Source organism: Magnolia sinica, chromosome 1 (genome assembly GCF_029962835.1).
Source record: "Magnolia sinica isolate HGM2019 chromosome 1, MsV1, whole genome shotgun sequence".
NCBI classification, from domain to species: domain Eukaryota; kingdom Viridiplantae; phylum Streptophyta; class Magnoliopsida; order Magnoliales; family Magnoliaceae; genus Magnolia; species Magnolia sinica.
In genome coordinates this window covers 28,411,755-28,432,061 of record NC_080573.1, presented here as the reverse complement: position 1 = coordinate 28,432,061, position 20,307 = coordinate 28,411,755, and the positions used below count along the sequence as shown (strand labels likewise).

General features: G+C 38.7%; 1 protein-coding gene and 1 non-coding gene across 2 annotated transcripts; one reads left to right on the top strand and one right to left on the bottom strand.

Annotated features, from left to right (window-relative positions):
• Positions 1 to 7,001: 7,001 nt before the first annotated feature.
• On the top strand, positions 7,002 to 17,780 carry LOC131245274 (probable calcium-binding protein CML25). The gene is made up of 2 exons (XM_058244615.1): positions 7,002 to 7,296; positions 17,569 to 17,780. Exons 1-2 carry the CDS (start codon positions 7,002 to 7,004, stop codon positions 17,778 to 17,780), a joined length of 507 nt encoding a protein of 168 aa, XP_058100598.1.
• A 2,077-nt stretch (positions 17,781 to 19,857) lies between these two features.
• Positions 19,858 to 19,964, bottom strand: LOC131222035 (small nucleolar RNA R71). Its single transcript, XR_009159748.1, has one exon. It is a non-coding gene; the product is annotated as a small nucleolar RNA R71 (small nucleolar RNA).
• Positions 19,965 to 20,307: the final 343 nt, after the last annotated feature.

The following is a 20,307-nucleotide window of genomic DNA, read 5'->3' as shown; positions in this document are numbered from 1 at the left end:
ACCAGGCGCTCATCCGATCATGACTGCAGATGAGATGCATTCTTCGATCATGATTCCTTATTTACGAGCAAGTTCCAACAATACCAAAATTGCCGATGGGAGAATCAAACTGTCACAGATTACACCAAAAAATTCTAGCAGTTGGCAACACAGAATGATTTGTTGAAGATCAAATTGCAGAAGGTAGCATGGTTCATAGGTAGTTTACGACCGACAATTCAAGACCGATCGAATCACAGAAGGTAATACGGTTTATAGGCGGTTTACGACCGACAATTCAAGATCGAGTTTAGATGCACCCGGTCAGGACCGTGGATGAAGTGGTTCAGTTGGAACATAGAGCAGAGACATAGCTTGTGAGAGTCCCTACTCAGCCTTATCTTTCAAATCAGCCTCACATGACGAGTCCCGCGTAGGATCCAGCGTTGGTCAAAGGAAATGAACCAATGGGAAGGCATCCTCAATCTCCTATAACCGCAAACCGTGACATGGTGAGCAGTCCATCTAGGCCTCAACATGCATCACCCATAACAGTGAGTCCGAGTAGGATTCCAAATCCTTATGGTTGACCAAGGCCAAACAATTGTTATCGTTGTGGGCAACCTTGCCCCTTATCAAACACCTGCCCTTAATGCTCACAACCCACTTGGCCATTGACGAAGGGGGCACTAAAGGTGATATAGCAAAGAAGGCCCTGGATTTGATGAAGATGAACAAGCCATTGAGGAAGGAGATGGTGACGAAGAATATTAGCTACGGATTATGGCGAATCCTTGGTCGTGAGACGATTATTGTACACTCTAAGGAGGAGGTGCACCCGCAATGGCAAAATATATTCCGTACATGTGTACTGTCAACGACAAGGTTTGTGATGTAATTATAAACAATGGCAGTAGTGAGAACATTGTCTCGAAGGTGATGGTCGACAAGTTGTGGCTACTTATGATAAATCATCCTTCCCCTTATTCGATTGCCTAGATAAAAAAGGTGAACGAGACCAAGATAACTGAATAAAGCATTGTCTCATTTTCAATTGGTAGGAATTATAAAGATTAAGTATTTTGTGATGTGGTCGACATGGAAACATGTCGTATGTTACTTGGTTGACCATGGTAATCAGAACATGACACGACTCACCTAAGATGACACAATGTTTACGTCTTCATTAAGGACAGTCAAAAGATGATCATTGCCCCTATGACACCAGAGAACCACCTCGAAGCTTCTAAAGTGGAGGGGAGCTCCTTCCTGACCATTCAGGATTTCATGGAAGAATCCAAGGAACCGATAAGGTATACGTCGTGGTGGTAAAGGTCGAGGAATCAGAGCCCTTAGACATTCCTCTAAGTTTAAGGCCATTGCTGAACAAATTTAAAGAAATCTAGTCCAAAGAGTGACCTGATGGATTGTCCCCCCTGTGGGATATTTAACATCACATAAACCTTATCCCTAGGCTAGCTTGCCTAACCACCCTCACTATCGGATGAGTTTGAAAGAGTGAAAGATACTTCAGGGGCAGGTGGAGGACTTAATCCGTAAGGGTCTTTTGAGAGAGAGCATGAGCTCATGTGTTGTGCCAGCTTTATAAAAGCTGAGGAAAGATGGGAGTTGGCACATGTGTGTCGATAGTAGGACAACTAGCAAGATTATCATTAAATATTGGTTTTCGATATTGTGGTTGGACAACATGCTTGATATGCTAGAAGGTGTCAAAGTGTTCTTTAAACTCGATCTGAGGAGCGGGTACCATTAGATACATATCCAGCTCGATGATGAGTAGAAAATAACATTCAAGACCAAGGAATGGTTGTATGTAGTCATGCCATTCGGTCTATTGAACACACCGAGTACTTTTATGCGTTTGATCAATCAAGTGTTGAAGTCATTCATTGGCTAGTTTGTGGTACTATATATTTTTTGATGACATCCTGATATATAACCAGGGTGTGATGGAGCACATGGAACATCTCAGGTAGGTGTTATAGGTCCTAGCAGTTAACAAGTTGAGCCTTAACTTGAGAAAGTGTAGATTTTTAACAGACAACCTATTCCTCTTAGGATTTGTTGTGACATTCATGGGCATCCATGTGGATGATGAAAAGGTGCGAGCCATCAGGAAATGGCCAATTCCAATGAACATTCATGGAGTAAGGAGTTTTCATGGGTTGATAACATTATATCGTCAATTCGTGCGGAATTCCAGTACTATAGTCACACCCATTACAGATTGCATGAAAAAAAGGTCAATTTCAGTGGACTGATGAGGCTGACAAGAGTTTTGTTAAAATCAAGCATCGATTTTCCACAACATTGGTCTTGATTATTTTCAGTTTTGACAAGCTATTTGAAGTTGAGTGTGATGTCTCATATGTCGAAATTGGAGGAGTCTTATCATAGGAAGGCAGGCCAGCTTTCTATAACGAAAAGCTCAACGAAACTCGTAAGAAGTGGTTGACATATGAGCTTGAGTTGTACGCAATGGTTCAAGCGTGGCGACATTGGTGGCATTATCTTATTCAGAGAGAGCTTGAGTTATACGCCTGACGGTCCTTGAGAGGACTTATATATGGACTTCATGCTTGGTCTCTCACAAACACAGCATGGCATGGATTCGATGTTCGTGGTGGAATATCGTTTCTCAAAGATGACACACTTTATCCTATATAAAAGGACATTTGATGTAATACACATGGAATATCTATTCTTCAGAGAGGTCGTGTGGCTGCACGGGGTTTGCAAGACCATTACTTCTAAACGTGACATGAAGTTTTTTAGGCACTTCTGGCAGACTTTATGGAATTTGTTCTGTACGCAACTTCTGTTCGGTAGTGCCTACCACCCACAGACCGATGGGTAGATTGAAGTTATGAATCACACATTGGGAAATCTCTTTTGGTATATTTCAGGTAACAAACCGAAGTAGTAGGATTTTGGCCTTATTCAAGTAGAGTTTGCATTTAACAACATGCCCCACCACACACTTGACTTAGTCCCTTTGCCCAAGCTCCAGAGCATGAGCATTGTAGTAGAACATATGGCGGACTGAATTGTGGAAATTCATGTGGATGTGTAAGCCAAGTTGCAAGCTTCGAATGACAAGTACAAGGAGCAAGCCAACAAGCATCAGTGACAAAAGGTGTTCAAGGTGGGAAACCATATTATGGTGCATCTACGAAAGGAGAGATTTCCAATCGAGACCTATAACAAGTTGAAGAACAAGAAGAATGGATCGATACCGATCCTTTGAAAGGTTAATGATAATGCTTACATTGTTGATCTTTCGGATGACATGGAGATCTCACGTACTTTCAACGTTACAGACCTGAGCGAGTATCATTAACCGAAGTTAGAAGAGAACTTGAGGTTGAGTTCTTTTGAAGTGGAGGGGACTGATGTAGAGTGGGTCGTAGACACTTTCATGGCAAAGATGGACCAGAGAAGGCCCGATCGGAGGCAGGAATGTTACAGACCGTCATAACCTTAAAACAATCATATCTCGCAAATCGGGATGAGTTTTTCGACATATCATATATGATTTTGGGGTAAGAGAAGCTACTTTAGCCAACCAACCCTGCTAAGCCTGGTCTCCCATGCCATATTTATGAGATTCCATCAGATCGATAGTCGAAAGTCCCTTTTATTTTTGTTTTTACCATAAATTGTATGTTTTACTTCGAGTACAACTTTTTATCCTTTGGGTTGTAGGATTTGTGCCCAAAATGAAAAGGACTTAGGAAAATTAGGAGAATAACATGGTTAGGGTAAATTGGACACTTACTATTTTTGGCTGAAAACCGTGAAGTCTAGTAGGAATGGTGACCACCTATAAATAGTATGTTTACTATTTATAATAAGTCATGTTTTTAGGGTGTTTGAGTCTAAAACTCCATCATAGGTTTGAGCTCATTATTTAAAGGATTGTAGTTTTAATTTTTATTATTAATCAATTTATTAGAAATTATTTCTATTTTTATCTTGTGAATTCAAGGAAGCTCTGTGAGGAGTCCAGAGAGCTCCGTAGATTCGGAGCAGTTATTCCATGAGGAAGACAGTGATCGACCTCATCATGTCCTTCCCTATATCAACTTCTCAGAATAAACAACCTCAGAAATCGTATTAAACTTTGTCACGTCTGTCACCATACGACTTAAGAGTTTAGTGTTTTTGCATCTTTTACCAAGGAATATGATACTTTTAGGAACATAGATATGAAGCCAGTCTTGTCGTGTCCCTGGCACGACCGACAACTCCCACCGCACTAAGCAGTCAATGGGTAACATAACCCAAAACTTTTAGAACGCATCCAAAAATTGACATCCCATGAAGAGTGTGCATTAGGGCATGTGGTTGCCAGCCAATACAACACCCTACATAAACTCAAGACATGTAGTCTTAAAACAACAACAAGTATATAACACAATCAAATGCCAATCTTAGGGCGTTTGTATTGTCCTCCCTCGTGCATTGCATCGAACATCTACATATACAACCAGGGCATTGTCGATAGTTTTAAGGCCTCAGGACACAAATCACAATGACATCTGTGGGATTATCATTAGGGTCTAACACGACCTACAAACCATCATCCAAATAAGATAGGGGCTAATTTGCATGGCAAGCTCATCGAAATGAGGGCCCCACATGATTATCATGATTGGACATGTGGTGCCATCATCCACCAAGGGTGTATAGGCTCCACATATGCCACATGTGTGGTCACAATCGAAAATCAAATAGGGATCCAAATTACAATCATGCACATGATCAACAATACTACATGAATCAACTACCAAAAACAACCAGTCAAGGTCCATGTACTGATCTGACCAGATCTCCATGATCAAGCACTTAGTGAACCAATTTGAGTCAACATAAAATTTCAAAACATGCAAATTGGGCCATGGGTCAAGTTTGGGCCCAATCTAAAATCAAATCTAACAGATCTGATCAAAACGGTTCGTTTTTAGGGAACTTTTAACAATGAATGGTCCAGGATTTTTCTAAGCAACTCTGGACACCCAATGTCTAATCTGTTGTCCAATCAAAATGCATATTTAAGATATGACTCAGAAAAAAAAAATCATCTCAATCTGATCTCTTGATCTTAAGATATGGTTCACCCAATGTAGGCCATTGCTTAGTTAGTAAAGAATCAATCTCATTGGGCCAATAACTTCACGGCTTGTACTTCGATCAGGGCAAACGACTCCACGTTTTGAAACTGATGCCAACAACCATAATCCCATCAAATTAGATTCTCCAAAGGAGATCATCGGATTGCCTGAAAGTGGGCCACAAATCATAGCGCGTCGCTTCGAATTGTAGAACGCATGCACCTGGACACCTAAACTTGTTTAAGAAAAATCTCAGCCATTAGATGTCCGATTGAGGCATGCGACTACCCGTTTCGAAGGTATCGATGAGTACTCTCAGATGTATAGTTTACTTTTTAAGGTGATTAAAAAATAAGTCAAAAATTAGATGCAATCTAACTGTCTAAATTTATTTAGCGTAGTTTTTTCTGGTGCACTGAAATTAGCACAAACATGACCTCACACGTGGATTTGAGGATAACAGATGACATGGCAAATTACTCATGTCAAGGGTTAAGAGGGCCCCACAAAATCACATGGTTGTACCATTGGATCATAGTCTGCATAATCGAATATAGCACTATATCAACAAACAACGCTTATATGGAAATAATGGATGGTTAAGATGAAACGCCCCAAGTTTTCACAGCCCAAGTACATACTCGTGCTCTAGAATTTCAGGTGTTAATAAAGTAATAATTGGATGCTTTAAAATCGCACATTATTTTTTTAATTTAGATCACATCTGTTACCTTCACGAAGGTACACATTCACAAGAACAAAATCATCTGTGCTTATTATTTCATCGAGACATAAAATTCAGCTAACTGTCTGATGCCTTCTTAAATGGGAGTTTATTACATTATTCAAAGTATGCAGTGGAAAAGCAATAAAACTAAACATAAAGTTATCTCCTCCTTTATTTAGAATAATCTTCCGTAGGGAGATTGCCATCTGTATCTTTAATATGTACATTACATACATCATCTGTATGGTTGGAGAGGGTCAATGCCCTACTCATAGTGATGGTTATCCTTTAAGATTAACAATAATTCAAGAAATTTATAAAAATAATGTGAGGGCTTTGATACGTTTCATACTCCACCACTACGAGTGGTATCAGTATGCGCAACTAATATACATATGAATATATTCCTAATAATATGTGTGCGGCTCATCATACATAGTGATCATCACAATGTGACTGAGCCATCATGTCCAGCTCAACTCGGCTCGGTCAGCAGATTGGACCAATTCGAGCTAAGTTTGAGCTCGAGCTTTCGAGTCCAATTCGAGCCGAGTTTAAGTGCTTACCAGTGGGTAGGGCAGGCAACGGTCAGGTTATCGAGTGGTGGTAGGAGGGCGAGTAGTAGGCTATAGACGGTCAGGCAGGGCAGGAGGAGGGCTAGCAGAGAAGATAGTTAGGTAGGGACCATCGGAGACCGGACAACACAAGGAGATGGATGGGGAGGCAGCTGAGTAGGGCGACGGTGAAGGGTCGGTCGCTGGTCGAGCAAAGAGAGAGAGAGAGAGAGAGGTTAAGGAGTAGGGACCAGGGTCGATCGTCAAGCAGAGGCCAGAGAGAGAGGTTAGGCCACTAGGATCGCTGGTCGAGCACGTAGAGGAGAGAGAGAGAGTAGAGGTGCACACGAGTCTAGCCGAGCTGAGCTTTGCCCAGATCGTGCTTGACTAGGTCTGCTCGAGCCCCAGCTCATACTTGGCTTGGCTCGGCTTTGGCTTCGAGCTTAGAGCAGCAGATCGTGCTCGGCTCGGCCGAGTTCGAGCTGAGTTCGAGCATATTTCGAACCGAGTTCGAAAAGAACCCAAATTGATGAACTCTAGCACGTCTTTCAAAAGTTTGACACCAATGGCGATGGAAAGTTATCATGGTCGGAGCTAGGCTCGAGAATGAGCAACTTAGGCCACCCTGCGTCTGAAGAAGAGCTTCAAAGGATGGTGAGACAGGTCAATTTTGACGGCAATGGATTCATTGATTTGAATGAATTCATAGAGCTTAACACTACCGACGTGGATTCATCTACAATCTTGGAAGACTTATGGAATGCGTTCTTGATATTTAATCTCGAAGGGAACGGATCAATTTCACCGGAGGAATTGCAAAGGGTGCTACAGAGCTTGGGCGATGAGAGCTCGATGGCAGAATGTAGGAAGATGATTAGTGGGGTGGATTGCGATGGTAGCGGTCTGACAGGGGTAGGGTTTTTTTATTTGGGAAGGGGTTGGGCGCACGGGCGGGGTACTTTTCAACAGGGGTAGGGTTTTTTTGTTTGGGAAGGGTATATATACCATATACACGAGTCGAGTCTGAGTCGAGCTGAGTTGAGCCAAATTCGAGTCTAGCTGGGTCAAGCTCTAACTCGGCTCAAACACATTTCAAGCTCCAAAAATTAGCTTGGCTAGAGTCGAGTGAGTTCCGAGTCGAGTCAAGCTTTTTCGAGGCAAGTCGAGCGAGTTACCGAGCTTTTGCTACTCGTGTACAGCTCTAAGAGAGAGGCTAGGGTTGCTAGTCAGGTGGGACGAGTAGAGGGACAGAGGCAGAGAGCAAGGTTCGCTACTCAGGCGGGATGAGCACAGAGAGAGAGAGAAGCAGAGAGCTAGGGTCGTTGGTCGAGCAGGCAGTTTTTTTTAAATAAAAGGGAAAGGGTAAAAGTGATTCAGGTTTTTTTTTCTTTTTCTCCCATCTGTTTGAGTTGAGCCGAGTTCGAGCTATATATCGAACCGAGTTGAGCCAAGTTAGAGCTATAGCTCGAACTTGGCTCGAACTCATTTTTGAGCTTTAAAAACTAGCTCAACTCGGATCAAACTCAGCTTCAAACCGAGATGAATCGATCTTTTTTTAGCCAAATCGAGCGAGTTGACCGAGCTAGCTTGGTTCGTGTACACCCCTACCAATATATATGAATTCATGCCTAGCAAAGTGTGAGCGGTCCATCATATGTAGTGATCATCATAATGTGGAATATAATTCATAAAAAATCCGGCTCACCCTGCATCCCATACTATGGAGATTCGTCAGTGTATCTAATGTTACTGTGGATTTATGTGAACATCTCAAGACGGCACAACACACGGATTGAATGAATTACATGACACAATTTGTTCATGGAGCAACTATTTGTGACATCCGATCCCGGAAGTGATGTAACACGCATTACAGGTTACTTACATTGATTTGTACACCACTACCCAAAATTCATAAAATTACGTGTTGACCAAGAGGGTCACTACCCAGAGCGCATTACGTCGATGATAAAATATATGAATCATTAGATGTGAGACCTTTAATACATCACATGCATCAGTAGAAAAATAAGTCGAAGCATGAGAGTTTTAGAATTCTAAGACACATGCCTAAGCCATAAAGGGAAGTATCACAAGGTTGACTTAATAAAGGAGAAAAGTAGTAATAAATTAAGTCAATAAAAGAGAAGAGTAGCAAATAGGCTAACTCAATAAAAATAAGAGGAGATGAGCAAAAGGCCAACTCAATATAGAGTGGAAGCATGCATTGCTCTCAAAATTGGCAAAGGGCAAAGCTTATATCCATAACCTTATATAAATTCATAAAAATCACGCATAATTAAAATTATAACTTAACCATGAATCCCAAAATGATAAATAATTTATAGTGGTTAATTAATCAATTGCATGAAAAATTACAGTGATTTAAAAGTATGTAAAAACAAGATAAATCAGGTATATGGTAGCAGGAATTAAATTTTGGGGTTGAAATTTTGTTTAAGGGGGTAAATTGTAACACCCTGAACTTTTCAATACCCGAGTATTGAAAATTCTTAAGTGTTACCATGAAATTTAATTTAGTATATACATGTGTATGTCACCAATTTAGCCTATCCTAACCTTACATTTATTCTCTAACCTGAATTTGACCGTTGAGAATAATCTTCATCCATAGATTAAGTCATTCGACCGTTGATTTTAGAACAGGATCAATATATATTCAAGTATTCTCACTTGTTCATCATAACTAACCGTTCAATCAACTATTCACCACTAGGTAAAGATATATGACCGTCCACTTTGAGTTTGGACTACCCAATCATGGTAAACTAACTACCTAGTCTCTATATCCTCTCGTACACTTATCGAATCGAGATGTTGATCTGTTCATCTTGAACACCACCTACGAATATGCTTAATCCACCTTCAGGACTATAATTTAAGGAACTTATACATGTGAACAAGTTACTTGAATCTAACGGTATACATTTTCTACTTCTTAATCACTCCAAAAATCTACTTGTGTTCATCCGTTTACAAAATCGACCATACAACCACCTACATACATGATCAGAGTACTAATCATCAAGTTTTTCTATTTTTAACATGTCATCTAATTGTCCATCATATTTGGATCTGTCAAATGGACCACCTAAATATTAGAATGAACTGCTCAGTTTAAAGATCATATGGTATATGGTATATGCCACAATTACCAGCTGACTTCTTTATTAGATATATCAAAAGTGTTGATTTAGACCTCGGAGCGGTATAACCTATTAAAAAGGCATCTTGGTCATCGATAAGTGATCAAGGCCCAAAAATGGGGCAATGGAAAGAGAATGAAAAATAAAAAATGTCTGTTAAATTTTAATGAATTTGAATGGTGTACTTTAACGTTATGAATGGTGGAAGTTAGAAAAATAAAAGAAAACAAAATCGTAAATACTTAATGCCATTAACCTATACTCCTGAATTCTAGATCACATAGTTCTCATGATCCGTTTCATGTGAAATTTTATATCATGTCTATTTATCATAAATTAACCATACACATCGAATTTCAACATTTAAATCATTGTAAAAGTGGCCCAATTAACAAATCAGTCCCTTAACCATTGATTTTGGTGTCCATCGAGTAAAAAAAGGTCGTGGGTAAGATATTTTCCTTTGTAAGAATGACTTTGATTTTTCATCATATACACCAAGTGTGAAATATGAGAACTCGCTTTTAGTTAGCCGCGAAGTTATCCATTTTAGGCTTACCAACTGTTCCTAAATCTAGAGCTTTTGATTGACCCATATTACACCATCAATCGTAACTTAAATTTGAACCAGCTGGTCAACAATGCCACTGACCTACAAAGATGAGAAAACAAAAACGGGTTAATGGTTTGAAAAATGGTCAATTGGGGATTTCCACTCTTTAATTTTCTCTCTCCTACAAACTTTTAGTTGCCTCTCCAGCTAAAAGGGTCATAAAGGGATCAGTTTTTCACCATCGTCATCTAAGCTTTATACCAACTAATAGGGGTTGGCTACATGAATTGTTTCCACACATTGTAACAAATAAAAAATTTCTATTTATGGTAAGTAGAAAATTCGAACCACTATCAGCGGTTCTATCATAATAGGAGGCTAAGCCTTGGCTCCTACTATAAAAGTAAAATAAGGTCAATTTTATTTTATTTTTTTATTTAAAAAGAACCTAAAGACTAGACGCTATAAAATTACTTCTATAATTTTTCTAGATGTATTTTGAATTGATATATAAAACTAGGTAATTCAATCCAAGTGGGATGTGAAACACACCCCCTCTCACAAGCCCACTCCTTTATAAAAGGGGTGCGCATCCCTTCTCCACTCACACGCCCAATCTCCCAACGTCCAATAGAGAAAGAGAAAGAGAAAGCCCAATGGAAAAAGAGAAAGAGAAAGAGAAAGAGAAAGCCTAGATGCTATCATCTTCTTCCTTCTCCACACGGATGGTGTCTCCCTCTTGCTCAAGCGATGTTATGATTCATGTAAAAGCTTTCCTACGTCGAAATCTACCCAGGGTTTAGATCGAAAGTTAAGGTGATGGATTCCTTTAAAGCTTACACTAATTTGAGTTGATATCATTTATCTTATTTTTATATACTTTCATATTACTATGATTTTTCATGCAATTAATTGATCGACCGTTATCAATTATTTATCATTTTGAGATTTATGATTTTAATTATGCATGATTTTTATGAATTTATGTGGGGTGATGAATACAAGCCTTGCCCTTTGCCAATTTTGAGAGCAATGCGTGCTTCCGCTCTATATTGAGTTGTCTTTTTCTCCTCTCCCCTTATTTTTATTGAGTTAAACTATTTGTTACTATTCTCTTTTATTGAGTTAGCTTATTGCTACTCTTCTCCTTTATTAGGTCAACCTTGTGATACCTCCCTTTATGGCTTAGACATGTGTCTTAGAAATCTAAAACTCTCATAGGTCGACTTATTTCTCTATTGATATAAGTGATGTGTTAGAAGTCTCACATTTAGTAATTCATATATTATATATCATGGACGTAATGCACTCTGGGTAATGACCCTCTTGGTTGACACGTAATTCTATAAATTTTGGGTAGTGGTGCACAAATCGATGTAAGTAATCCGCAATACGTGTTACATTACTCATGGGATTGGATGTCGCAAATAGTCGCTCCATAAACAAATCGTATCACGTAATTCATCTAATCTCTGTATTATGTCGTCTTGATGTGTTCACGTAAATCCACGATAGCGTTAGACATGCCAACGAATCTCCGTAGTATGGGATGCATGGCGAATCGGGTTTTCTATGAATTATATTCCACATTGTGATGATCACTACGTATGATGGACCATACACACTTTGTTAGGCATGCATTCATATATATTGGTTACGCATACTGATACCACTCGTAGTGGTGAAGTACAAGACGTATCAAAATCCTCACATTATTCTTATAAATCTCTTGAATTATTGTTAATCTTAAAGGATAACCATCACTATGAGTAGGGCATTGACCATCTCCAACCATACAGATGATGCGGGTGATATATAGATTGAAGATACAGATGAAAATCTCCCTTCGAAAGATTATTCTGAATAAAGGAGGAGATAGCTTTATGTTTAGTTTTATTTATTTTCTGCTACACACTTTGAATAATGTAATAAGCTCCCATTTGAGAGGGCATTAGACAATTAGCTAAATTTTATGTCTTGATGAAATAATAAGCACAGATGATTTTGTTCTTGTGAATATGTACCTACGTAAAGGTAACTGGATGTGAATGAGGGTATGAGGAGGGCTGAGCAGGTAGAGGCAATAGTGGCTAAGCTTAGGACTAAGGTGTAGGTCATGTAGAGGACGATAAATGATATGCAAACACGCTAAGCTCAGTTGGAGGAGATGGTACGTACCCTCATGTCAGAGCAACATTAATCACATCCTCAGTGGTAAGTTGAATGTCACATTTAAATTATGCAAGTAGTGTAGAATAGTCACTAATCATATTTTATTTTAATTATTTTACAGATTTTCCTACAGACTGGTGCTATCTTCTTAGGCCCCACCGCATTATCAAGGACGCACATTTTTTTTCTTTCTTTTTTATTAATTTTTATTGGATAATTTGGATAAGTGTACTTTTTTTTGTGTTTTGAATAATTATAAATTTGGTTTTAATTTAATTAAATTATTTTTATATTTCAATGGATAATGATGAATATTGATTAATATAAATTATTTTGTTCGATTAGCTAGTTCAAATAGGAAAAATATATTTTAAAAAATATTTGTATTAGGGACAACTTTTACTTGTCGCTAATAAATAAATCAACATAATTCATGATGACCAATACTCTTTGACAAAAGTCTTTGGTGACGTGTTTGGGATTTTTAGCAACGAGTAGGTTTATAACACAAAGTCTTTATTAGCGATGAGTTTTAAGTTTAGTGATATGTAATGGCGACGTGTCAACTCATCGTTAATATTTTGTAATAATTTGTTAGGTCGTGGCAAATAATTAACTCATTAGCGACTATTTTCTTTTTTGTCACTAAATAGAATTTATGACAAAATTGATGACGATCAACACTCGTCGCTACAAAGGCTTTGCAATGACTTTATGTTTTTTAAGTAATTTGTAGACTTATCACTAAATATCTTCATTCACGATGAGTTTTATGTATAGTGACGTTTTATCATATGTAATGGCAATATGTAAACTTGTCGCAAATAAGCTATATTTAGCGACAATTTATTAATTCGTCGTAAATAATTAGTATTTGCGACGAAATTGGTGACAAGTAACACTTGTTGCAAAAAAGCTTTTGTGACAAGTTTGGGGTTATTAGCGACGATGAGGACTCGTCGTAAAATGTCTTTATTCATGATGAGTTTCATATTTAGCGACATTTTACGGTATGCAATGGCGACGTGTTAACTCATCGCTAATTAGATATATTTTGCGACAAGTTATTAGGTCGTCGCAAATAATTGAGTCGTTGGTGACGGGTTGTCGTTTTTGTTACTAAGTAGAATTTGTAAAGCCGGATTTGCAATAAACTTGGTGACGAGCAATACTCGTCACAAAAAGTTTTTAGCAACGAGTTTAGAGTTTTTAACAACAAGTTCACTTGTCGTAAAAAGTTTGAATTGTTGTAGTGGGTATGGCTAACTTGAGCTTTGAATATTACTGCTGATGTTGGCCCTAGTCGAGCTAATGGATGGAGCGGATTTATTGATGTTATCGATGTTATGTTGACAACAGGATGAATTCCCGTCTAGTCTTACATGAGAGAGAGAGAGAGGCAATGATCGGTTTGGATAGTTACCCCAGCACCGGCCAACTAGCTTGGTATCAAAGCTCCGTGGGACCCACCATGATGTATGTGTATTGATGTTGTCCAATCATTTCCAAATTATTTTAGTAAATGAGTCTAGTCCAGAGCTCAAGTATACTAAACCCTAAAATATAGTGAGGAAAATGATATCCACAGTTAAAACCTTGTTAGGACCCATAGTGATCTTTATTGGTCATTGAACCCGTTCATAAAGTCACACAACTTAGATGAAAGGAAAGCACATATAACCCCCAAGAAGTTTGCAATGGTAAGAGTTCAATTCCCACTTTTTCCGCTGTGTGCTCTAGTTGAGCTTTAGATCTGCCTTAATTTTTTTACTTGCCTTATTTTTTACTAGTACTCTTAACATGAGGTGGCAAAATGAATGAGTAACGTGGATAAAATAAATACACCATTGATGTAGAGCAGTTCATGGACAATTTCATGGCCAAGATGGATCAAAGGAGGCCCAATCGGAGGCAGAAGTGATCCGGACAGTCAGAACCTTAGAACATGCATAACTCAAACCCAAATGACTTATTGCATGTACCATATATGATTTTGGGTTAGGATAAGCTACTTTAGCCAACCAACCTATTACGCCGGATTGGCTACGCCGAATTTGCGAGATTCCATTAGATCGATCGTCGAAAATCCATTTTATTTCTGTTTTTACTATTTATAGTAAGTTTTAGTTCGATCATAACTTTTTATCCATTGAGTTTTAGGAATTGTGCCCAACATGAAAAGGGTTTAGAAAAATTAGGGGATTAACGTGGTTAGGCCAAATTGGACACTTACTAGTTTTTGCTTGAAACCATGAAGTCTAGTGGAAATCATGATCATTTATAAATAATAAGTTTACTATCTATAGTAAGTTATTATTTTAGAGTGTTTGATTCTGAAACTTCTTCCTAGGTTTGGTATCACTATTTAAAGGATTGTAAATGCGTTTTTATCATCAATGAAGTTATTTTCGATTTTTATTAGAATTTATCTATTTTTCTCGTAGATTCAAGGAATCTCTATGAGGAATCTAGAGAAACTCGATGGATTCGGAGTAGTTATCATTGGGGAAGATGGTGTTGGACCTCATCACATCCATCCATGCGTCAACCATGGTAAAGCTTAGACCTTTGACATTAGTTAGTTGACTAGTGTTAGGTTCACCAACCAACCAAATTGCATCCCCATACAAGCACTTAAAATTTTATTTGACACTCCATGTTTGAAAACAAGTCAAATTAAACTATCCAAATTATAATAGCCAAATGTATCACAAATGTATCATGAACAAAAAAAGTGGTTATCTGATTATTTGGCTATTAGATTGGTGGATGTTTAGGAGACGTTTGGATTGTAAATTACTTAATATAAGTTACTTATGTCATAAGTAACTTATCTTGATTTCTACTTATTGAATTAAAGTGTTTCAGTAACTTTATGAGCCTGTCTCGTAAAAAAGTTATTTACGATTAATCATAAACCAAATTTATTTATCTAAAATAAGTTATTAATCTATTACAGTTAGTAGAAAAAATAAATAATTTGGTGGTATCTAACGAACAATCCAGATTAAAGGCGGTCATAATGAATATATATATATATATATATATATATATATATATATATATATATATATATATATATATATATATATATATATATAATGGCCATAAAAATCTGTTTAAAATCAAATGTTGCAAGCTTCCCAATTACCTAGTTGATTTATTTGAGCTAATATATGCCACATTATCTTACTATCCGCATATCAAGTAACACGTGCAGACAGAGTATCATTCCACTCCCTTACTGGAAATTTGCTTCCACTCCCCATTGACTCAATTACTCCTTTTGCAGGGAATTCTTGACCTATCAACGGTCCCTAGGGTAACGTCTAGTCAAATAAAACTTTCATGATATCTAACACATCCTAACTTCACTCTTCATTTTAAGTACTATTGAACCCAAAAATCATGATAATCCAAAACTCAATCATGTAGGCCACAACTCAAATAAATGTTAGGATGGAATGAATGCCAACCGTTAGTTTTTTAAGGTCCACTGCAGAGTTTATGTTTTATATAGTCCATTAATCTGATGTGCCTCATTACAATGAAAGTGTTACTCATGATTCATGGTATTCTAAAATGCCCGGGTACCATTTTTATATTAAGGGTAGCGATGGGGTAGGTAGTTGCCTCACCCTGATTGAAGCTGAAAGTCTTGCGAGTTCAACCCGACTAACCCGGCATTGGGTTGGGCTCGGGCAGGATGTATTGGATTTGGTTTTGAGTTTGGGCTATATAAACTCCAACCCAATAAAAGTTATGTTGTGCTTGGGTTGAGGTCTGGGTTGCCCAACCCAACCCGAACCCGATCGATGTAATAAATTATAATTGAGTAAGGATTGTTTGTGTTGAAGTCACATGAAATTCTAGGGCCGTTGGGTCTCATTGGTCCATGCCACTTTGATGACTCAAGCTAGTAAGATATGCCAAATTTCTCTCCCAAATAGGTTACTTGCTACTGTTGAGGGTCAAATATTGCATATCAGACCCCGATTACTGCCTGATTTTATGTACACGATAATACCTAATATTATAATTTAATCGTGTTTTTGTTGCAGGATGTAACAAGGAGCTTTGATTGAAAAAGGATACTTAAAGCATGGATTTAACGCTTTGATGATACCAAAGCATGGGATGGACCCCAGGAGACCAATATCGACGGATGTGCATGCTAGGGATCCAAGAAAATTGAGGAACTGAAGCTCAAGTGACCTGAAAAGTGTCCAGAATGCAAGATCATAGGGTTCCCACCATCTGATCAGTTCAAAACTCCATACGTGGCCTGAAGACCATAAATGAACCGTACACGTAAAATTTCAGCTCCTGGATCACTGTAGAAGTGGCCCAACGGTCAGATCAGCCCATAAACAGTTGATTCTGGGCCCACTTGAGATCTGGATATGCTTCAAGTTTTTCTCAACCCATTATATGAGGTGAAAAAGCTGATGGACGGAACGGATTTCTCATTAACATCCCTGTGGGGCCCCGCCTGTGATGAATGTGCATAACATCACGTGCACCAGCCGTGCACCCGTGCACTCAAAGTCGGTCAGCAGGCGCTGACCGACTCAAACTCAAAATTTTCAAATTACGCAACAGCGTAACGCTGCCCGACCGTCGGTTCTGCTTGTGGGCCCCACACATCATGCATAGCATCAATCGGGACCGTCCATTGTGTGCGTAGGTGGGGTATTTACCTCACCAAGGCGGCCTTTTGAGACCATGTAAAATATTGCAGAATCCTAACCGTTAAAGGCATGATGAACGGCGGAGTAGAAGATCTTGTGTACCCCTTCGATTTCACTCCAAAAATATACCTTCCTGACTGAAATTTCGAGGGGAAACCAGTGGACGGCGTGGATTTCCCAAAACGAAAGCTATGTGGGCCCCACCATCAGCCAGCGCAAGTGCGTAACGCACTCTGTTTTGCGATCGGACGCCGTCCGGTTTTCACGGCGAGTTGTGCACTCTGTTTGGCGATCGGACGGCTGATCTGAGCCGTTCATCATGTAGGTGGGCCAAAAATCTCCCAGAGGACGCTGTCCTTTTGGAAAGAAGGCAAAGAAGAACAAGAACCAAGACGTGGAATTCGGGACTGCGTGAGGTACCTCGCAGCAGAGGGACGTGCGTTCCAGGCTGCGGAGGGACTGTTTCCGCAGCCTAATCCTTTCAGGACTCCACAGCAGCGCCAGAGGGAGTTTTTCATCTTTAAAAAGGAAGGAAAACGGAGAGAGAAAGGGGTGTGTGTGCTCGGTTTTGTTTTTTTGCTCGGTGGGAGGATTGGAAGCAGCGGTGGTTTTTCTGCTGGACGTGGCTGAAAGGAGGGGACGTGAAGGAAGGGAGAGAGAAAGGGAATCAGAGAAGACAGGGGCAAACGCTGGACGTGTGCTCGGTTTTTGTTTGGCTGTGAAGCTGGGACGTGGGGGAAAGAAGCTTGGCAGGGACGTGAGCAACAGTTGGGCTTGGACGATTGCACAAGAGGAAGAGTAGTGGAGTTTGGTATTTTTTTCCGTTTATTTCTTTTTCTTTTTGTTTTAGTTTACTTGGTTTAAGGGATCCAGCCGCATCATGCCTGTGTGTGGCTGAACCTCTTAGCTAGGGCTAAGAGGTGAAGCCTGTAGCGAGATGGAAAATTCTATTTTGTGCCTTTAATTTAAAATTCATAAACTGAATTTGATTTAGTTGATTATTAAGGAATATTTTTCTTAGTCTTTAATGGTCTGTTGTGACTGAAATTACAATGGGTTTGCAATGGCTTTGAGTATTTCTTTCCCCTTTTTTTATGTTATGAAGTCAGGAAGCTCTGTTGTTGACAGTACTCTTCCTGATCTTCATACATTGTTGGTTGGTTGGTAATTAGTTTAATTCTGTTGTTTACTTTGTCTCCTGGGCATGGTTTGGTGATGGAATCCATTCTAATTCATATACCTTTCATCTCTTTAAAATTATAACAGAAGAAGTTCAGTTTAATTTCCATAATTTTTGGAACAGGCATAAGATCTCCCTGATCTCTATAAGTGGATCCTCTGAATCCCTAGTTTCCTTCCTTTGAATTCCTTAAGTTATTAGATAATTACTCCACAATTACTCCTTAAATTCTATTTGGTTTAGATCACATCTTAGTCTAGTTCTAGTTCTACTTGGTTTCAGATCACGTACAAGTTTCAGTCCCTGTGGATTTGACCTCGGTCTTACCGAGTTTATTACTACATCACAACCCTATACTTGGGGAGTGAACAAGTTTTTGGCGCCGTTGCCGGGGACTGACGGTTACGATTCTCTGAAATTAATTGGTTTTAGGATTAGTTTAAGAGTAGGATTTTACTAACCTTAGTTTTTTATTTATTTTTATTTGAGTTCAAAACTAACTTGTTTCCTATTTTATAGGATCTTGACATAAGTTTCTCAATTGGTAATTCCTTCCTAATCTCTCTACTTTTTCCTATTTTTAGAATTAGGGATTAAATTTTAGAAATTTTCTAATTCTAGTATCCTCCCTTTTGTAGGAAATAGTTTATTTTTAGAAATTAGGTTATTTCTTTCCCTTTTTAGAAATTAAACTTTCTATTTTAGTAACTTTCTAATTTTAACTCTTTTAAAATCTAATTTGTTTCCTAATTTATTTTTAGAATTTTTGTTTAGAAACTAACCTTCCTATTTTGTAGGCCTTTAAGATAGAAATTTCTAATTCGGTAAGCTCCTTCCCTACTTTCTATTTTTCAATTCTCTTTTAGTAATTTACTTTCTAGTTTAGGACTCTCCTAATTTATTTTAGAAATTTTCATTTTCTTTTAGGAATTCTTTCTTTTAGAAGCTAGTTCACTTCTATCTTCCTTTTAAAGGATTGTCCTTCTCTTTTTAAAAATCTAACTTATTTTATTTTATTTTGCAGGTTTTAACTCAGGACTCCAATTTGGTAATTTCTTTCCAACTCTCTCTTTCTTTCTAGATTTTCTTTTCCTTTCTTAGGATTAGGTTTTTAATTGAGGGCTGCGAGTGTTTTCATGCCCAAGTGGGCCCGTGACAACACTCGACGTCTCTTGACTGAAGGAGGATTGGTTGAGGGGTTGACTATCCATCGCAGGATTAGACACCGCTCGAAATTCCCTGAGTTAATTGAGGTTATGGCTGAAGACCAACCTCCTCTACTTCCACCTAGGGGGGAGGATACCTAAGATGAAAATGAGGTGCAACAGGCACCCCCACCTCGTACTTTACGAGATTATCTACAACCGGCGAGAGTGAGTACGCCCTCATGCATGATTTTTCCTGAAAACACAGGACAAATGGACATCAAGCTAGGAGTTATCCAACTCCTTCCCAAATTCCATGGACTTGAATAAGAGAGTCCATATTTACATTTGAAAGAGTTCGATGAGATTATAACTACATTATGTTTTCCTAATGTATCTGAGGATACAATTAGGCTGAAACTCTTTCCTTTTTCCTTTCCTTAAAAGAGAAAGCTAAGACGTGGTTACATTCACTGCGTCCTAGATCCATTGGCACATGGAACGACATGCAGAGGGAATTCATAAAAAAATTCTTCCCACATCATAAAACGATTACCCTCAGAAAAGCGATCATGAACTTTGCCCAAAAGGAAGATGAAACAGTCTTCCAATGTTGGGAAAGGTTCAAAGATTTGGTCAGTTCATGCCCACAACACGGATTTGAAACGTGGCGCATTACAAATTTTTTCTACGATGGACTAACATCTTCCATGCGCCAAATGGTCGAGACAATGTGTAATGGAGAGTTCATTAATAAAGATATCGATGAGGTATGGGACTACCTCGACGGTATGGCTGAAAAAACACAATCTTGGGACTATTACCCAAAGTCGAACACCACGTCTAGGCCGACTCAATTAAAGGAGAAAGGTGGATTATATCTCTTGAAAGAAGAGGATGATCTCAAGTGTAAAGTGACTACGCTCATAAGGAAAGTTGAGGCCATGGAAGGAAAGAAGGATAAGGTCAATGAAATTGTTTGCGGCATCTGTGATTGCAACATT

Bases quoted from the DNA above. Each gene is read 5' to 3' on its own strand.
- LOC131245274 (XM_058244615.1), top strand. From the start codon at position 7,002: ATGAGCAACTTAGGCCACCCTGCGTCTGAAGAAGAGCTTCAAAGGATG. The intron at 7,297-17,568 runs GTCTGACAGGGG...GCTCGGTGGGAG, and splicing joins GGTGGATTGCGATGGTAGCG to GATTGGAAGCAGCGGTGGTT.